The following is a 14,846-nucleotide window of genomic DNA, read 5'->3' as shown; positions in this document are numbered from 1 at the left end:
CCAATGAATCATATCAACACGGCTTCTTAAACTACAAGAGTTTTTTGAGATCTTGTGAAAAAATGGTGCAAAAATATTGGGAAACAAAAAAGTTATCGTGATCTGAATATTTTTTGGTGGTAAAAAATGAAGCTGCCGGTAGAGGGGTTAATCCATAACTTTTCTAGAAATAGTATAATGTAGAAAATATTCTTAGGAAGATAAAATTATTGATTTTTTTGATAAAGCACTTCTTCTTTTAGTGGAGCATGTTCCAGGAATAGTTGTAATTGCTAACTTCTGTGCCTATAATAGTGGTACACATTGATTTTCCATTAAGACTCACTATTATAAAACGCACCACTATTACTGGTGCAAAGGAGCAAAAACTTAAGGTTTTGAATTGTTTTCTGCTGTTTTCTTACTAATTTCCAAGATTTTTTTTCATACATTCAATTCATTTTAAATATGTTAGAAAAATACATGGCCCTTGTCAAAATGAAACTTTAAATCGATTTTCGTCGAATAAGGCGCCGTTCACAAATTACTTAACGCTTTAGGGGGTAGTAGGATCAAGCGTTATGGCTCACACAAAAATTTGAAATTTTTCATTCAAAAAGCGTTACGGAAGGAAGGAGGGGATCGAAAATTGCCAAATGTAGCGATACGTAATAAATGGACGCTGCCTAAGTATATTTTGATTTATAAAAATTTGATTCCATCATGTTTATTAGACATTTTACAGTCGGAAACACTTAACCCCGAAGGTGTTTTTAGCCAATCTTGAAAAAGTTCGAATTTTTCATACAAAATTCCAATCAGTCTTGGGTTTTGACGAAGAATTAGTTGTTAAATGCATAGTTAAGATATTTTGGGCTGATTGAGAAATAAACAAACAATAGAATTTGAAAAAGATTCACAACAGTGCTACCAAATCATCTTTTTTTCAAGAATTGTTTATTCTGTAATATTTTTTCAATCCTATCATTTTATCAATGGATAAAAAACCCTTTAGGCCTTCCTTAGCCGAGTGGTTAGAGTCCGCGACTATAAAACAATGCCATGCTTAAGGTGCCTGGGTTTGATTCCCGGTCGGACCAGAATCTTTTCGTAATGGAAATTTCCTTGACTTCCCTGGGCATAGAGTATAATCGTACCTGCCACACGATATACGAATGCGAAAATGGCAATTTTGGCAAAGAAGGCTCTCAGTTAATAACTGTGGAAGTGTTCATAAGAACACTAATCTGAGAAGCACCCTGTCCTAGTGAGGACGTTAAGGTGAATCTCGGAATCCAAAGATGGCCGGCACAATGGCCGACTTGCGCTTTCAAAGACATTAAACTGGAGGAATAGTTGGAAAACGTATCTGTTCTTCTTATTTTAAGCTTTCTGCTAGTGCACTAAACCAAAATAAAAAGTGCACTATTGTTGGATGTTTTCTTCGTGAGATTTGTGCCTTAAAGGTTTTAGTGCAATCTTAGAAGTTGATTCCAAACTGTTTAACCTTAATGTCAAGAAGAAGAAGAAGAAGAAGGAGGAGAACCAAACATAAAATGGCAGTTTATCCAGATTTGCTGATTTTTATTTAATTAACAGGCGTTTCATCTATTTTTGTCATTTTTCATGATTGAATTGTGTATTCAAATTATGATACAACTTTCATTTTCAACACTTATTTCACATATTTGGCAACACAGCAACATAATCCAAACTGATACATTAAAATGTATTTTGAAATTACATTCAACTCTCCAGTGCAAATGCGATCATAGGGACCATCAAGGTAACCATGAAAACCAACTTCTACCATGGTTCTCTAACCCGATATCGAGATACGAAATATCGAAAAAAGGAGAGTTGAATGTACAAGATATTTAATTTATTTCATGCATTCTTGGTTTGACATTATTTTTAACAATTCATCAAAAAAAAAAATTACTATTTGATACAAAACATGTTTATCATATCATTATTGAAAAAGAGATTATTATAATGTATTTCGCAGCTAAAATCGCTTCTTTCCTAAGCTGGCTAAAATAAATTTTCAAAAAATGCGAGCATTAGCATTTTTTTGGGGTAGAACCTTAGCACGACGTTAACCGTGTTGTAAACGAACACACACAACCATGCGCGCATATATGTTACATATATCCGGGCGTTTGTTTAGATGGTATGTATTGCAAAATTATGCATGCAAAATTCGCATTTGCAAGGTTCCAGCGTGGCATTAGAGGGATTGGGAACTCAACGCGCCGGCTAAGAAGGAAGCGATTTTAGCTCTCTTTTAATCATGATCTGATAGACAAACATGTTTACTATCAAATAGTAAAAACAGCCATCCATTTTCATTTTTCATTTTTTCTTTTTTTTTCGGGGCAAAACACGCCACTTGAGCTCGACGTTAGCCGTGCTAAAAACGTACGCACACAATCATGCGTGCATATACGTTGCATATGTAAGGACGTTTGATCAGATGTTATTGTTCAGTTATAGTATACAATGAATGCATTCTGATACGAAAAATGCGCATTTATAAGGTTCTAATTTCCACGTAACTACAGCGTGACATTACGTTTGCTGGAATTTGAATTCAAACGGTAGTTTTAGAGATATGAAATAGGCCCCACGAGTTGATTAAAGTTTAAGTTCTTCAATACGCTTTTTCATGATAAATTAGACACTTTTTTGCGTGGAATATAAACTATAGGAATGCATAACGATTCTCGGTGATAGTTTCAAATGTTTAATTGTAAATCGACCTGAAAAAATATTGAAGCATTTTTACAAAAACAGAGAAGCATTTTTACACATTTTCTATAATTTCGTGAGACCACAATTGTTCCAAAACACGTTGTTGTTCGAGGATCGAGGCTGGCGCGTTTTACCCTGACGGCGCATTTTACACCAAGTTCCTCTATTAATAAATTAGACTTCTTTTCGATGTTTACCATTGATACGAATTTCTGGCAGAATTATGTTTAGGATTATTTTAAAATACTGGCAATACCTAATTCTCACAAACCCGATAATAGACTCGATTCTAAAGTAAACTTGAACATTTTTTTTTTGTAGATTCCAGAAAGATATTTTAACATAATACTGAACAATCTGAACTGTATGCTCCAATGTTTTTTTTTAAGATCTAATCAAACTAATTTTCTTTTCACAGGCTGTTATATGTTTGATGTTACAAATATGTTGGAATTGTTTGTTACTCTAAAAACATACTGGCCCGCCATACAATATTGCTTCTGAGATTTAGCCCACAAAAAGAAAAAGTTGAGCAGGCCAGAACTATACAGTTCTTAAGGGCACTACAGTTTATTTTGCAATATTATTTTCCAAATTTAAAATAAATTTTACGATGAGCCCAAATTGAAGCAAATATACAAACATTGTGTTTTGATTTGTTTAAATCTAAAATCGAACCTAACGCTCTGAAAAAAATATTGTCCACAAAACTAAATCGTACATCGTACAATTTTTATTGTATTTAGGGATGCGGGAATACGAGAAGCTGAATGCGAAAAGAGTGCGATGGATGTTAAGTATTCAACCGACACCAAAATCGAAGACAATGCTCGAATGTACAAGCTGCAAAAGGCCAATTTCGACCAAGAAATCAATACCGCGGTAAGATATTTTAAGTTTGAAAGAATTGTTCTTGAAAACAAAGCTTGACTCCATTTCCAGAAAGCTGAATCACAACTCGCCTACGAACTGCAAGCGGCCAAAATTCGTCAGAGAATTCGTAACGAGGAAATTCAAATCGATATCGTGGAACGTCGCAAGCAAATCGAAATCGAAACCCAGGAGATCAACCGGAAGGACTGCGAACTGTCCGCCACGGTGAAACTCCCGGCGGAAGCCGAAAGCTACCGCGTCCAAATGATTGCCGAGGGAAAGCGTACGCAAACGGTTGAGAATGCAAAGGCCGAAGCCGAACGAATCAAGAAGCTTGGGGCTGCAGAAGCTCACGCCATCGAAATGATTGGTAAGGCGGAAGCAGAACGGATGCGGATGAAGGCCAATGTATACAAACAGTACGGAGACGCCGCCATTATGAACATTGTGCTGGAGTCCTTGCCTAAGGTACGTTGTGTTTTTTTTTTTTTTTTTGGGTCTGTATCAGATTTAAGAGCTGAAGGTTATTCTATCTATTACTTCTTGTAGATTGCGGCAGAAGTTGCGGCTCCATTGGCTAAGACCGAAGAGATCGTTCTGATCGGTGGCAACGACAATACTACGAACGACGTGACACGTCTTGTCGGCCAACTTCCGCCAGCAATCAACGCCCTGACAGGTGTGGATCTCTCCAAGGTATTAGGTAAAATACCAGGGGCAAAGGCATAATAAACACACACCTGTGCTAAACGACCATTGTGCAGCTAATTGATCGTTCTAGAGTATATTTCCGATTAGATCACGTTTAATAAAAAAAAAAAAACAATGCTCGAACAAACCAGCAGACATCATCGCAACATACTGTAAAATACCGATCAAACACAAATAACTGCTATGAATAACAAACCATCAAAGTGCTTGACTTATTGCTTTATTCCAGGAATGTTTACTCCTTTCGGGTACCGTCGTCACTGAAGTGTAAATTTTCGCATATCTGGAACTAAAATGGAAACAGATAAAACTATCAAAAGTGAAAACCAAATTTCCACAAAGTTAAACATAGTATAAACCCTAACCGTACGTTCAATCAGTTTACAAAAGGGACACAACAATTTGAGCATGTTTCTGTTGGCTGTTTTGTTCTGCGCTCAGTTGGTTAATCTGGACTTAGTTTTCGATCTTGTGCGATCCTACAATGACGTATCAATTTCTAAGTAGCACGGGCGGCCAATCAAGCTCAAGTTCAAGCTCAAGCCATAAAAGCTGTTCTTATAAAGAGTCCAACCAGATGATCGTTTGAGATTATTAGATGTCATCACTGTCAAAGTTTTTCTACCGGGCGACCACAGACTCTTGGGGCCACGACGATCATTTAAAAATAACTGACAAGGTCTTCGGAAAGTTCATGGTAAAAATTTTAACGGATACTATCCAAGGCCCATATAGAGTTCTCAAGAACCCTTATCAATATTTAAGGGTGTTCCTCAGCAGATGGTGTTAGACAATACCTTTGGAAAATTCCTGAAAAATTATTGCACGTTTCTGCTGCTGAAGAAATATTTCAGATCTCGTGGAAATATTTAAAGAAAAAAACTACTGACAAGGAGTCTTTTGACAAAATACTTAGAAATAATGATGAATTTCTAGGGAGATTTATCTTGGAAACTCCTAAGAGCCTGATTAAGAGATTCTTAGTGGATTTTAGTATAATACTTTTCAGAAGTTTTTAGCCGACTTTAGGAAAAATATGAGTTTGTAGAAATTCGAAGGACTTGAAAAAGGTTGGGAATCACTGGGATAACATCTGGTGATGTTCTATTTTTTGGATACAATGATGCCTGTTACGTCAGAATGTAAGATAGTACGATGATGTTGCATGTAATCGCATATAGTTCATTACAGGCGAAATTCTCTCTCCTTCGCTCTTCAACAAAACTTGAAAACAACAGTGACAAATTTGACAGGTACCGACACAACTGTTTTCAGATTCACCATAGGAGAGAAAGAGAGCGATTTTCTGATGACATCAGCGTGCAATGAGCAATTGCAGACCATTGAATCCACGTAAGAAAAAGTTTAAATTGTTCGTTCACCAATCGTACGTGTAGCTTTCCGTTTGAAGAACATACAGATTAATTCAAGGTATTATAAAACCTTATTGTGTCTTCAATGGGGAAAGAGGGTTCCACCATTTGAAAAAAAATTCTTTAGTATATTTTGAACGAACCCAATAAATATTTGATAATTTGTTTGTATAACTTGTTTCATCTGTGAATTTCTTAGATGAGTTATTGCATTTTGAAAAAATGATATATTGCATTGAATTCAAATTTATTACACTGAGTGCAGAAGAAACAGAGATAAGAAATTGTTCGATTTCATAATGAATGCATATTTGATTCACGGTGTCTATGAAGCATAACATTATTGTAAAAATACGTATCGGAGATATTTAATTTTTTAAATAAGGTTGTTCTACAGAAGATTACTTGAATTTACAAGTGGAGATTTCTTTTATTTACTGATTACTACAGAGTCTCATACCAATGTTACATCACGCTACGAATTTTGAAATTCTACATTTTACATTTCCTCTGTTCTAAATAGAGGTTGTATGACAGTTTTACTATATTTTCGAAAAATATAGTTAACTACAAGGCTAATATTGTAATCGAAAATACTTTTCAGATTTCAAATAACTCTTGCCTTGTATTTCGTCAGTTTTACGAAAAAAAGGAAAAGAAGTCACTCAAAAGTAGAGTAGAATTCCATACTCATCAGATCAATTTGAGAGACAACTAACTTTTTCAATAGTAAAACTATTGATAAACGATAATTTTACTATTGTAAAACAACCAAAAAATTTAAGCTGATTAAAAAAAAAACAATCAAATTGTTTAAACTGGTTTCGAAAAATGTTGCTCATTTACAAAAATGATTTTTTCGTGAGGAAATAGTTGATCAAAGTCGTGGGAAAGGAAAAGTTAACTATGTACTACACAGTATGTACAGTTTAGGGTCAAAGTGTGTGTTTTTTGATAAAAATAACGAAATCTTTAAATTGATACGAAATGCGGTAACATTTTTTTTGCATGGTTTTTTTGCACGACATTATGAATACTGTAAATTGAACAGGGTTATAGAGAACTTTTAGTTGCCCACGTTCAAAATTCAAATTTCAACCTTTATAGAACAAATCGGCAAACGAAAAGATTTATTATTCACTAAATAAAAGAAATCTTCCTTGTACTAAACTCCATTACTTCATAAATTAGGAGTACGCACGGGGTCCAGTTGTAATGAAATAATTTCGAACAGAAACCAAAAATGCATAAAACATTCTATATTTAAAAACGAACAAACAACTGCCAATATGGTCAAACAATGAACGCCATTTTATAAACGTTTGATTTCAAATAAAATTGTAACTCACATTTGCTTCTCAATCCACTTTCACTAGTAAGTAACTAATTGTTGTGTTTGTAAAAAAGTCTATCCTTATGACGTTTTCTGAAGAAAAAAAGCAATTGTCAGGAGATAACACGCATTATTTGTGAACCTATTGAGTATTGTATGGTTTGAAACCCTTCAAAATAGATAGCATAGAGAAAATCGCATGGGTGAAATCAGAAACAATACTAACTACACTTGAAAATTGTATGTACTAAAGTGAAAATCCTATTGTGTTCGAAGAATGAAATAGTATTCCTTTCTTTCAAATTACTATTTTTCTAACTAAGCATAGTGAACCCAATTTATCGAAACACGAATCAAACCATCTTTTCTTTGTTTGACCTTTATTTTTCTCTACTCTTCGTTAAGTCCACTTTAATTCTATAAACATACGACTCATCTCGAAGCCAACTTTTTCCTCTCTTATAAGATACAAACCTGTAGACGAAAAGTTCGTAAGATAACGAATCTTCCTATATGTGGATAACTTCCACAAATGCTGCGCAGTAGCAAACAGTGCAAAGTACGTAGAAATCAATAGCAGAATAGAACACAAAACCATCGTTCATCAAAGCGCTGAACTTTTCGAGGCCTGATGTAGCACATTTTTCATCACTATGTTTAGGTTCATAAGGGCCCAAGTAAAATTGGAGCAAATGTCAGAAAAAGCAGTTTTTTTTTTTTCAATAATAAAACAGCTGTGCGTTTTAGATTATTTTGGGGAAAACTGAATTTTTAGTTTTAATATTTGGTCTAGTTGTACCTACTTGGACCTTGACACGATTTTTTCAAAGCACCAACAGACTTCAAATTAAATTTCCAGCGCGTTGCCATCTATAGAAAATGTTTAGTAAAATCTGCTTCAATACCAGCGGCGTAGGCAATACCTATCAAATATGTAGCAGCATCTTCAACTAGTCCAACTTCCGACTACAAAGCATTCTAGAATCTAGAAAACCGTACAAATTTACCGAATAAAAGTCGTTCTGCAAATGCATCTCGAAATTACAACGTATCCTAGAGAGCAAAATCCACACAGTGAGCCGATTTCACAACCAACCATGAGGAAATAACTAAGGGAAGACAAAACCTAGTTGCAGAAACAAAATGTATATTTTTATACTCCTTATATACTTAAAGCTAGGTGAAGAAAAAAAATCAATATACAAAGGAAAGATATTGAAATCATATTTTTGAAGTCGTGTAGAATTAGATTGTACTCTTACGAAAGCTTAGAACAGCCAGATCATGGGAGAATCAGTGTGAGCATCTATGCTGTGCATGTCAAGTCAACCAATAAGAAAACTATTCCATTGCGTTCCTTACACACAAGAGCTTTCTTTCGAACTATGAACTTCAAACAATGAATCCTAATTTAACACCTATTTAACCTAAAAAAACGTATATAAGATGTTACTACTTCACTAACTCTAACTCACATATGTTACTATAACACCAACCTTTTTTGATATTATTATTATTTTTTGGAATCACGGGGTGGTGGGTTCTTATCTTTAAATAGCGTATTCGAAAAAGTTAATCTTCTACAATGATGTATTCAAACCAAGGAATATAAGTCGGTAATGTTTGTTGAATTTAACTCGAAAATCATGAAAAAACTGCGTTCAATCACACGAATATAGTAAGAAGCTTGACAGTGTTCCCATCAATCCCGAATCATGTTTTTCGAAAAGTGTGTGTGGATGTGTATTTCTGTTCCAAGGTCAAAACGATTGAAAAAAAAACTGTCTATAGAATAAAATTTATTTCAGATATTAGCTAAATCATTTCCGGACGAATCTTCGAGTTGAACTTGTAATCGAAGTTGCAGTGTTTATTTAACAAGAAACCCCCGAAAACAAACTGAGAGTTTAGCAAAGAAAACTTTTAGTGAATATATATTGAAAATATGTAACACGATCTAAATAAATCAACATGTAAGGAACAGCGGTGGAATCCAATTATAAGCTTCGAAAATCCTTGATGGTCTCAAATTTGGAATTCCAAAATTATTGAAATGGTATTTTACCTTAATAAGTTGTTGGCTAATCGTAACGCCACGTCGTTAAGGGCGTATTGCAGAGCTCAATCTTCTCATCGGTCAATTGTCACCCAACAAAGCAGCAACAAAGACATTGTCATCTCCTGTTATTGTAGCAACAATTTTATTCCACAACATCAGTTTATCACCACTTGAACAGAATATGGCAATGATCGATCATCACGTGCACAGCGATCTTCTGTGCTTCGCATTGCAATTTTCGAGAACTTCCTCTGTGTTAGTAAACATTCACACATTATCTAACAACATAGGGAGCCGGATCCTATTCTTGGCACTTTTGATTCACTTGGGCAGGGGGTTTTTTTAAAAGCTACAAAGCTCATATTTGGCCACAAGATGTGTCTTACTGAAGTGCCTCTTTCCGCAAAGTTTCAGACAATTCGGTCGAGAAAAACCCCCCATGCCAAAGTGAATCATCGAAGTGCCCAAGTGGTTCTGCACCCTACATTAAACAATTTTGGTTTTGTCTTTAAAATAACTGATTAATCGTGAGTTGAAAATATTGCAACAATACTGCGCCCTGTGATTGTTATGACAATATTCCTTCTGATTGTATCCTTATCCGCATAAGTTGGAACAAACGGTTGTGAGGAAGCCTGCTTTTTTGTTTGTTTTTCGTCTGCTTTGATGACAACTTGGTTCACTGGTTGGTTGATGCATACTTCTCCAATTGTTCCGAACGTTTAGGGTTCCTAGACACTCTTTCCCTGGGTATTGCCAGCGTAATCGTGTCCTTCCATGAAGTCCCCGATCTCCCCTGCTTTCTCTGAGAATCGCACTAAGTACCAGCCCACTGAAGTCTACCGTGTTTAGCACGCTCAATAATATTCGCCTCGTTATACACTCGCTTCATTATACACGCGTCTGCTCCATACACCATTTGCTAGGCTTTACTTTGTAGCCACAGACGTCACCACTACACTCTTAAAAATAATGAAAACCACTCCGGACGTAATTCACATTATGACTGAATGACACATGATGTAAATGATGAAATCACGTAAAAATGGGTTCTGAAATATGTATCAAAAGTAAAATGTAATTTTACATGATGAAGGTCATGAAAACGATGCCGCTAAGATTGACATTTCCCGAATCTGACACCATCGTATTTAAAATGTGACACACACTCACGTCATTTGGCTCGCTTCTTCGGATGCACATAACATCCAAAAGACGTAAAATCGCAAGATTTTTTCGGAGTGTTTAGGCTTAGGATTGCCCCATTATCATTACTATTATTACAACAGCTCACTTCTTCTCATCGAATCTTACAGTGCCTTCAAATCGATAAATAAATATCAATAAATGAGTTTTCTAGTTATATTCACGGAATTTATTCAAGGTCTTTCGTAAGGATAACATCTTGTACGTTTGCGACTGGCCGACGTAGGACCCCATGAACGCTCTTGAATCTGGAAAGGGGTTGTCCATAAACCGCGCGGTCATTTTTTTCGAATTTTCAAACTCTCGTGGTCCTCTATCCGTACAAGAAAATTAAAATTTATATGGACCGTGGTCATTAGTGAAAACAGCCCTCGCCCCTCCTATATATGACCATGTGGTTTATGAACGACCAATAAACAAAATTCGCGATAATGATTCATATGAAGAATTCAGCAGAGAAAGCACGATACACTAAAACTTCAATTTATGAAGTCTTTTTTACGTAAATTCAATTTACGTTAGGGTCAGTGTTCCCTTAGTGGACAGTCCCCTATAGTTGCACTAGTGGCTTTTTACAATCGTTTTGCTATGAATCTTTCCAAAACATTTTTTGACATGAAGGTCAGGAGCTATTTATTTAAGTACCGTAAAACGGGGTTACTTTGATAATGCGGGTAACTTTGATAGTGCGTGGCCCACAAAATATTAAACGAAATAACGAAGTTTCTGTTAATCAGTTAAACAAAACGAATGCAAAAGTAAATAGTATTAGTATGACATTTTATGTCAAAGCTATTTTCGTTGGAATCAAGTGCATTTGAGGATTTATATGCAAATATTAAAAATTTATATGATTTTAGCATTTTTGCAACGCTGACAAACACCCTGTTCTACGATCACTATTTGATAAAGTCATAATGAGTTCGTCACTTATCCTTGACAGCCTAGTTATAGTAGAACATGAATTCGGTCTCAAATCTCTTAGCGAAAACCATTCTTACAAACTGAGATCATTTTTGTAATCTAAGTCAGAAATTTCCATATAGCGTTAAACGCATAGAGTTATGCAACGCCCTATAAATGTTCCGTAATTCATTCAATTTTGTTCGATTTATGCTCCATTATCAAAGTTACCCTAAAACAAAAAATCGACTTTCGATCATATGAAAAATAATATATCCATTCAGAATAAAACTTTTGGCAATCTATCGAGTGCAATCGATTGCTAGGATGTCAGTACTTGTTTAAAAAAATATAAATTGTAGTTCTTTGAAACAGAATGCAAAAATATTGAAGTTTTCTTCGAAAAAACTATCAAAGTTACCCCGTTTTACGGTACCATTGATACATAGCTTGATTTTGTTCAAAAAATAATCGAAATAAATTAGTTTTGCTTAAAATTTGAGCTCCCTTGCGCCTATAGTAAACCTATTGTTCCTATAGTAGCAGTACTGAGAGAAACTATTTTTCATTATACGAAATAATTAATGAATCAAGTAGGGAAAGTGTACCAGTTATGGCCATAGTGGTTCCCTATTTGGCCATATGCAAAATATGGATAACTTTTACATTTTTAATCTTTCTGAATGTTTTAACATCAAGATTTATCCTTTATCTTACTGCTAAAACACAAAAGATTTTTCAAAATGTGAAGGCATTCAAGATATCCCGTATGGCGAAATAGGGAACCACTATGGCCATAACTGGTACACCTACCCTACTTCGTTTACATCAAACGAAAGCTTTTGATCCCCACTTTGAAGGAAAAATATAAAAGTTTTGTAAAAATACGGTTTTGATTAGTATTTTGACAACGCCGTGATGCTAGTGCTACTATAGGAACAGAAATTAGAAATAGTGCTGCTGGAGGCACATGTATTCCTATAGTGACACAAGCGATAATAAATGCTAACGTATGGGTTTTCGTAGTTTTCATATTTTTCCCACAAAACCAAGATAAAAAGCTTACAGATGATGTTAAAATAATGACGCTAGCGTTATTTTTCGATTTTATACGAATATTTGTTCTTAGCTATGCGGCTATTGGTACATCGACCCTACTATTTTACAGAATTCGTTATTTGAGTTTTAACAGTTAAATTGGAAATTATGTTTTGAAATGATGATTTACGCGAAAAAAATCTGATTTGTTTCCAACTTATGTTTTGTAGCTATGAACTAACGTGTTTAATCTATAAATTATTATAACATATTATCGGTCATATTAATGAACATTTGAATACCGTAATCCGGGGTAACATTGATCAACGGAGTAACTTTGATCGGAACTAATTTCAGTCCATGTGTAAATTTGTGCACTTAAAAAAATATATATTTCTCGCGTTCAGTATCATAAGGGCGTAACTGCAATGATCGATTTCTCTTCATCGATTTTCTCTTATGCTAATTACTCGGCCGGGAGACAGCTTTCAACTGCTTTATTGTATTCTGTAGAAAGAACTAATCGTCCTTCGTCATGTTCCATCGTCAAATGTTACCAAAACTGATTGCATTTCTTGTAATGATCCAAAGAGAAAATCGACGAAGAGAAATCGATCACTGCAGATACGCCTGTATGATACTCAACGCGAGATTTCTATCTTTATGGATGACACTATCAAAGATTCATGTCTCACATGAATTATGCAAATTATATAAGCAAAAAAATACGATTATTACTCAAAATGGCATCGCTGAAAATGATTCCGTTGTCAAAACATTCATAGGTGTGTTCAATTAGGCAACATAAACGAATTACTATTAAGAAAGTAAAATTTCCTTGGGAAATTGCCTACCTTTAGGCGTACTCCGCGGTTCACGGAGCTTTAATTTTAAAATAACTCAAAAAGTAAATGACTTGTAAGAGTTCGGCCTTTATATTCGACTTCAGGGGCCATTATTTAGGTAAGTAATAACATTTTTCATTCTACCGATCGTTGTTCACATGGGTGATCAATGTTACAGCAGAATCGAAAAATCGCTTAAAACATTTTTTTTAAATGCCTAAATCTTTCAAAAAACAAAATACTGTATATAGGACGAGCGATGAGTGCCAGTACTTGCTTTTTAAATATAAAACTTGCAATGTTTACAATATATAAAAATATATTTAAGAAATTTCCAAAAACCTGATCTAGATTACGGTACTCGGAAATATAGTCTCCAGATCTACAAGCATGATCTATGAACCATATATGCGCATATTTACATATACGAAGAAGTTCAAAGCAATATGTTGTTTTGATTTTGTTTTTGTATTGTTGTGTTGCATTTAAGAGATGTTTTGGCTCATCCAAGAACTTCATGGAATATAGGTCTTATGATCTACATACGCAGTGTTGCCACATTTTTATCGATTTTCATCTGTGCTTTCGGCTGAAAAAATCTTTTTTATCCATAGCCAACCTCCGAAAATCTCGGTAAAAATCTGTGTTGCGTAAAAGTTTTGATATTTCAATTATTAGGTTAATAGAGCTTTTGTCTACATATCCGGTCTGTTCTAGGAATGCTAACAATTATTTTAAACTAAAAAGTAAACTGTACACCTCGCAACGCAACCATAACAACTATTGAGTAAGATGTTAATTTACTGTTTTTTATTTATTTTTTAATACAGTTAACTCTGCCTTACTCGATATTCCGTATCTCGATATCGAGTTAGAGAACCATAGTAAAAGTTGGTTTTCATGGCTAACTTGATGGTCCCTTGGATCGCAGTTGCACTGGATTTGTGTTCTGTAACTCGATACTTCCCTAAAGCTAAGTATGCTGTTTCGCTCAAGAAAAGTAAAGAAATTCCTTGACTGAAAGGGTCAAGAAATTTCCTACAGTAAGCCCCCTTTGAAGTGACATTTCTTCTCAACTGCGTACTGCGATCAGAAAAAAGTGATTTTCTTGACCATTTCTTGGGAGAAATTTTCCACGCATCGAGATAGGCGATTCCTTTTCTTGTCAGTAGCAAACCGGCCTTAACTCGATGATCCCTTCAATATCGAGTTAGGGAGAGATGACTGTACTTTAGTTAGTATTCAAGAAAAACCAAGAAAAATGGAGTTTTTTTTTTATTTGTTCCAAAATCGTGCTCAAAATGCGTGTTATTTCCAAAAATCTCAAAAATCTTTTTCATCAAAAAAATCTGTGATCTGTGATCACAGATATCTGTAGGCTAGAAAAGGAAAAAAATCTGTGTACCTAATAACAGATAAATCTGTGTATGTGGCATCACTGTACATACGTAATAAGGTACATTCTGGACGATTAATGATGCCGTACGCACTATTCGTAATCCAATGAAGCATGTTTCATTGAATCTAAATAGAGTTCCTTAAAACATGTTTGTGGCTAATCACGGTCATCCAAGATGAATTTTGAATGTGGCACATGCTGATATTAGAAGTATTCAACTGCAAATCTTGATGAATACTACGGAAGTTAATAGTCATCCAAGAACTTCCGGAAAGACAGTCCATAATAACTATAAGATATACCAGCGTAAAAATTTATATATTATAACACGGTACACGTCCAGTAGACTCATGTTACAGTCAAACCTTCATGA

General features: G+C 34.8%; 1 protein-coding gene across 3 annotated transcripts in view; it reads left to right on the top strand.

The window, feature by feature from the left end:
* The window catches only part of LOC5563951 (flotillin-2), a 35,437-nt gene extending 26,433 nt beyond the window's left edge, over positions 1 to 9,004 (top strand). For all 3 annotated transcript variants that reach the window (XM_021854968.1, XM_021854966.1, XM_021854967.1), the window contains exons 4-6: positions 3,480 to 3,615; positions 3,676 to 4,074; positions 4,156 to 9,004. In XM_021854968.1, the coding sequence (XP_021710660.1) occupies positions 3,480 to 3,615; positions 3,676 to 4,074; positions 4,156 to 4,335 (715 nt within the window). In that variant the 3' untranslated portion in view covers positions 4,336 to 9,004. The remainder of the gene's footprint in view (positions 1 to 3,479; positions 3,616 to 3,675; positions 4,075 to 4,155) is intronic.
* The last annotated feature ends 5,842 nt before the right edge of the window (positions 9,005 to 14,846 follow it).

The sequence above is a fragment of the Aedes aegypti genome, chromosome 3 (genome assembly GCF_002204515.2).
Source record: "Aedes aegypti strain LVP_AGWG chromosome 3, AaegL5.0 Primary Assembly, whole genome shotgun sequence".
In the NCBI taxonomy this organism is placed as follows: domain Eukaryota; kingdom Metazoa; phylum Arthropoda; class Insecta; order Diptera; family Culicidae; genus Aedes; species Aedes aegypti.
The sequence above is the reverse complement of the archived record's forward strand: the minus strand, read 5'-3'. Positions and strand labels throughout refer to the sequence as shown.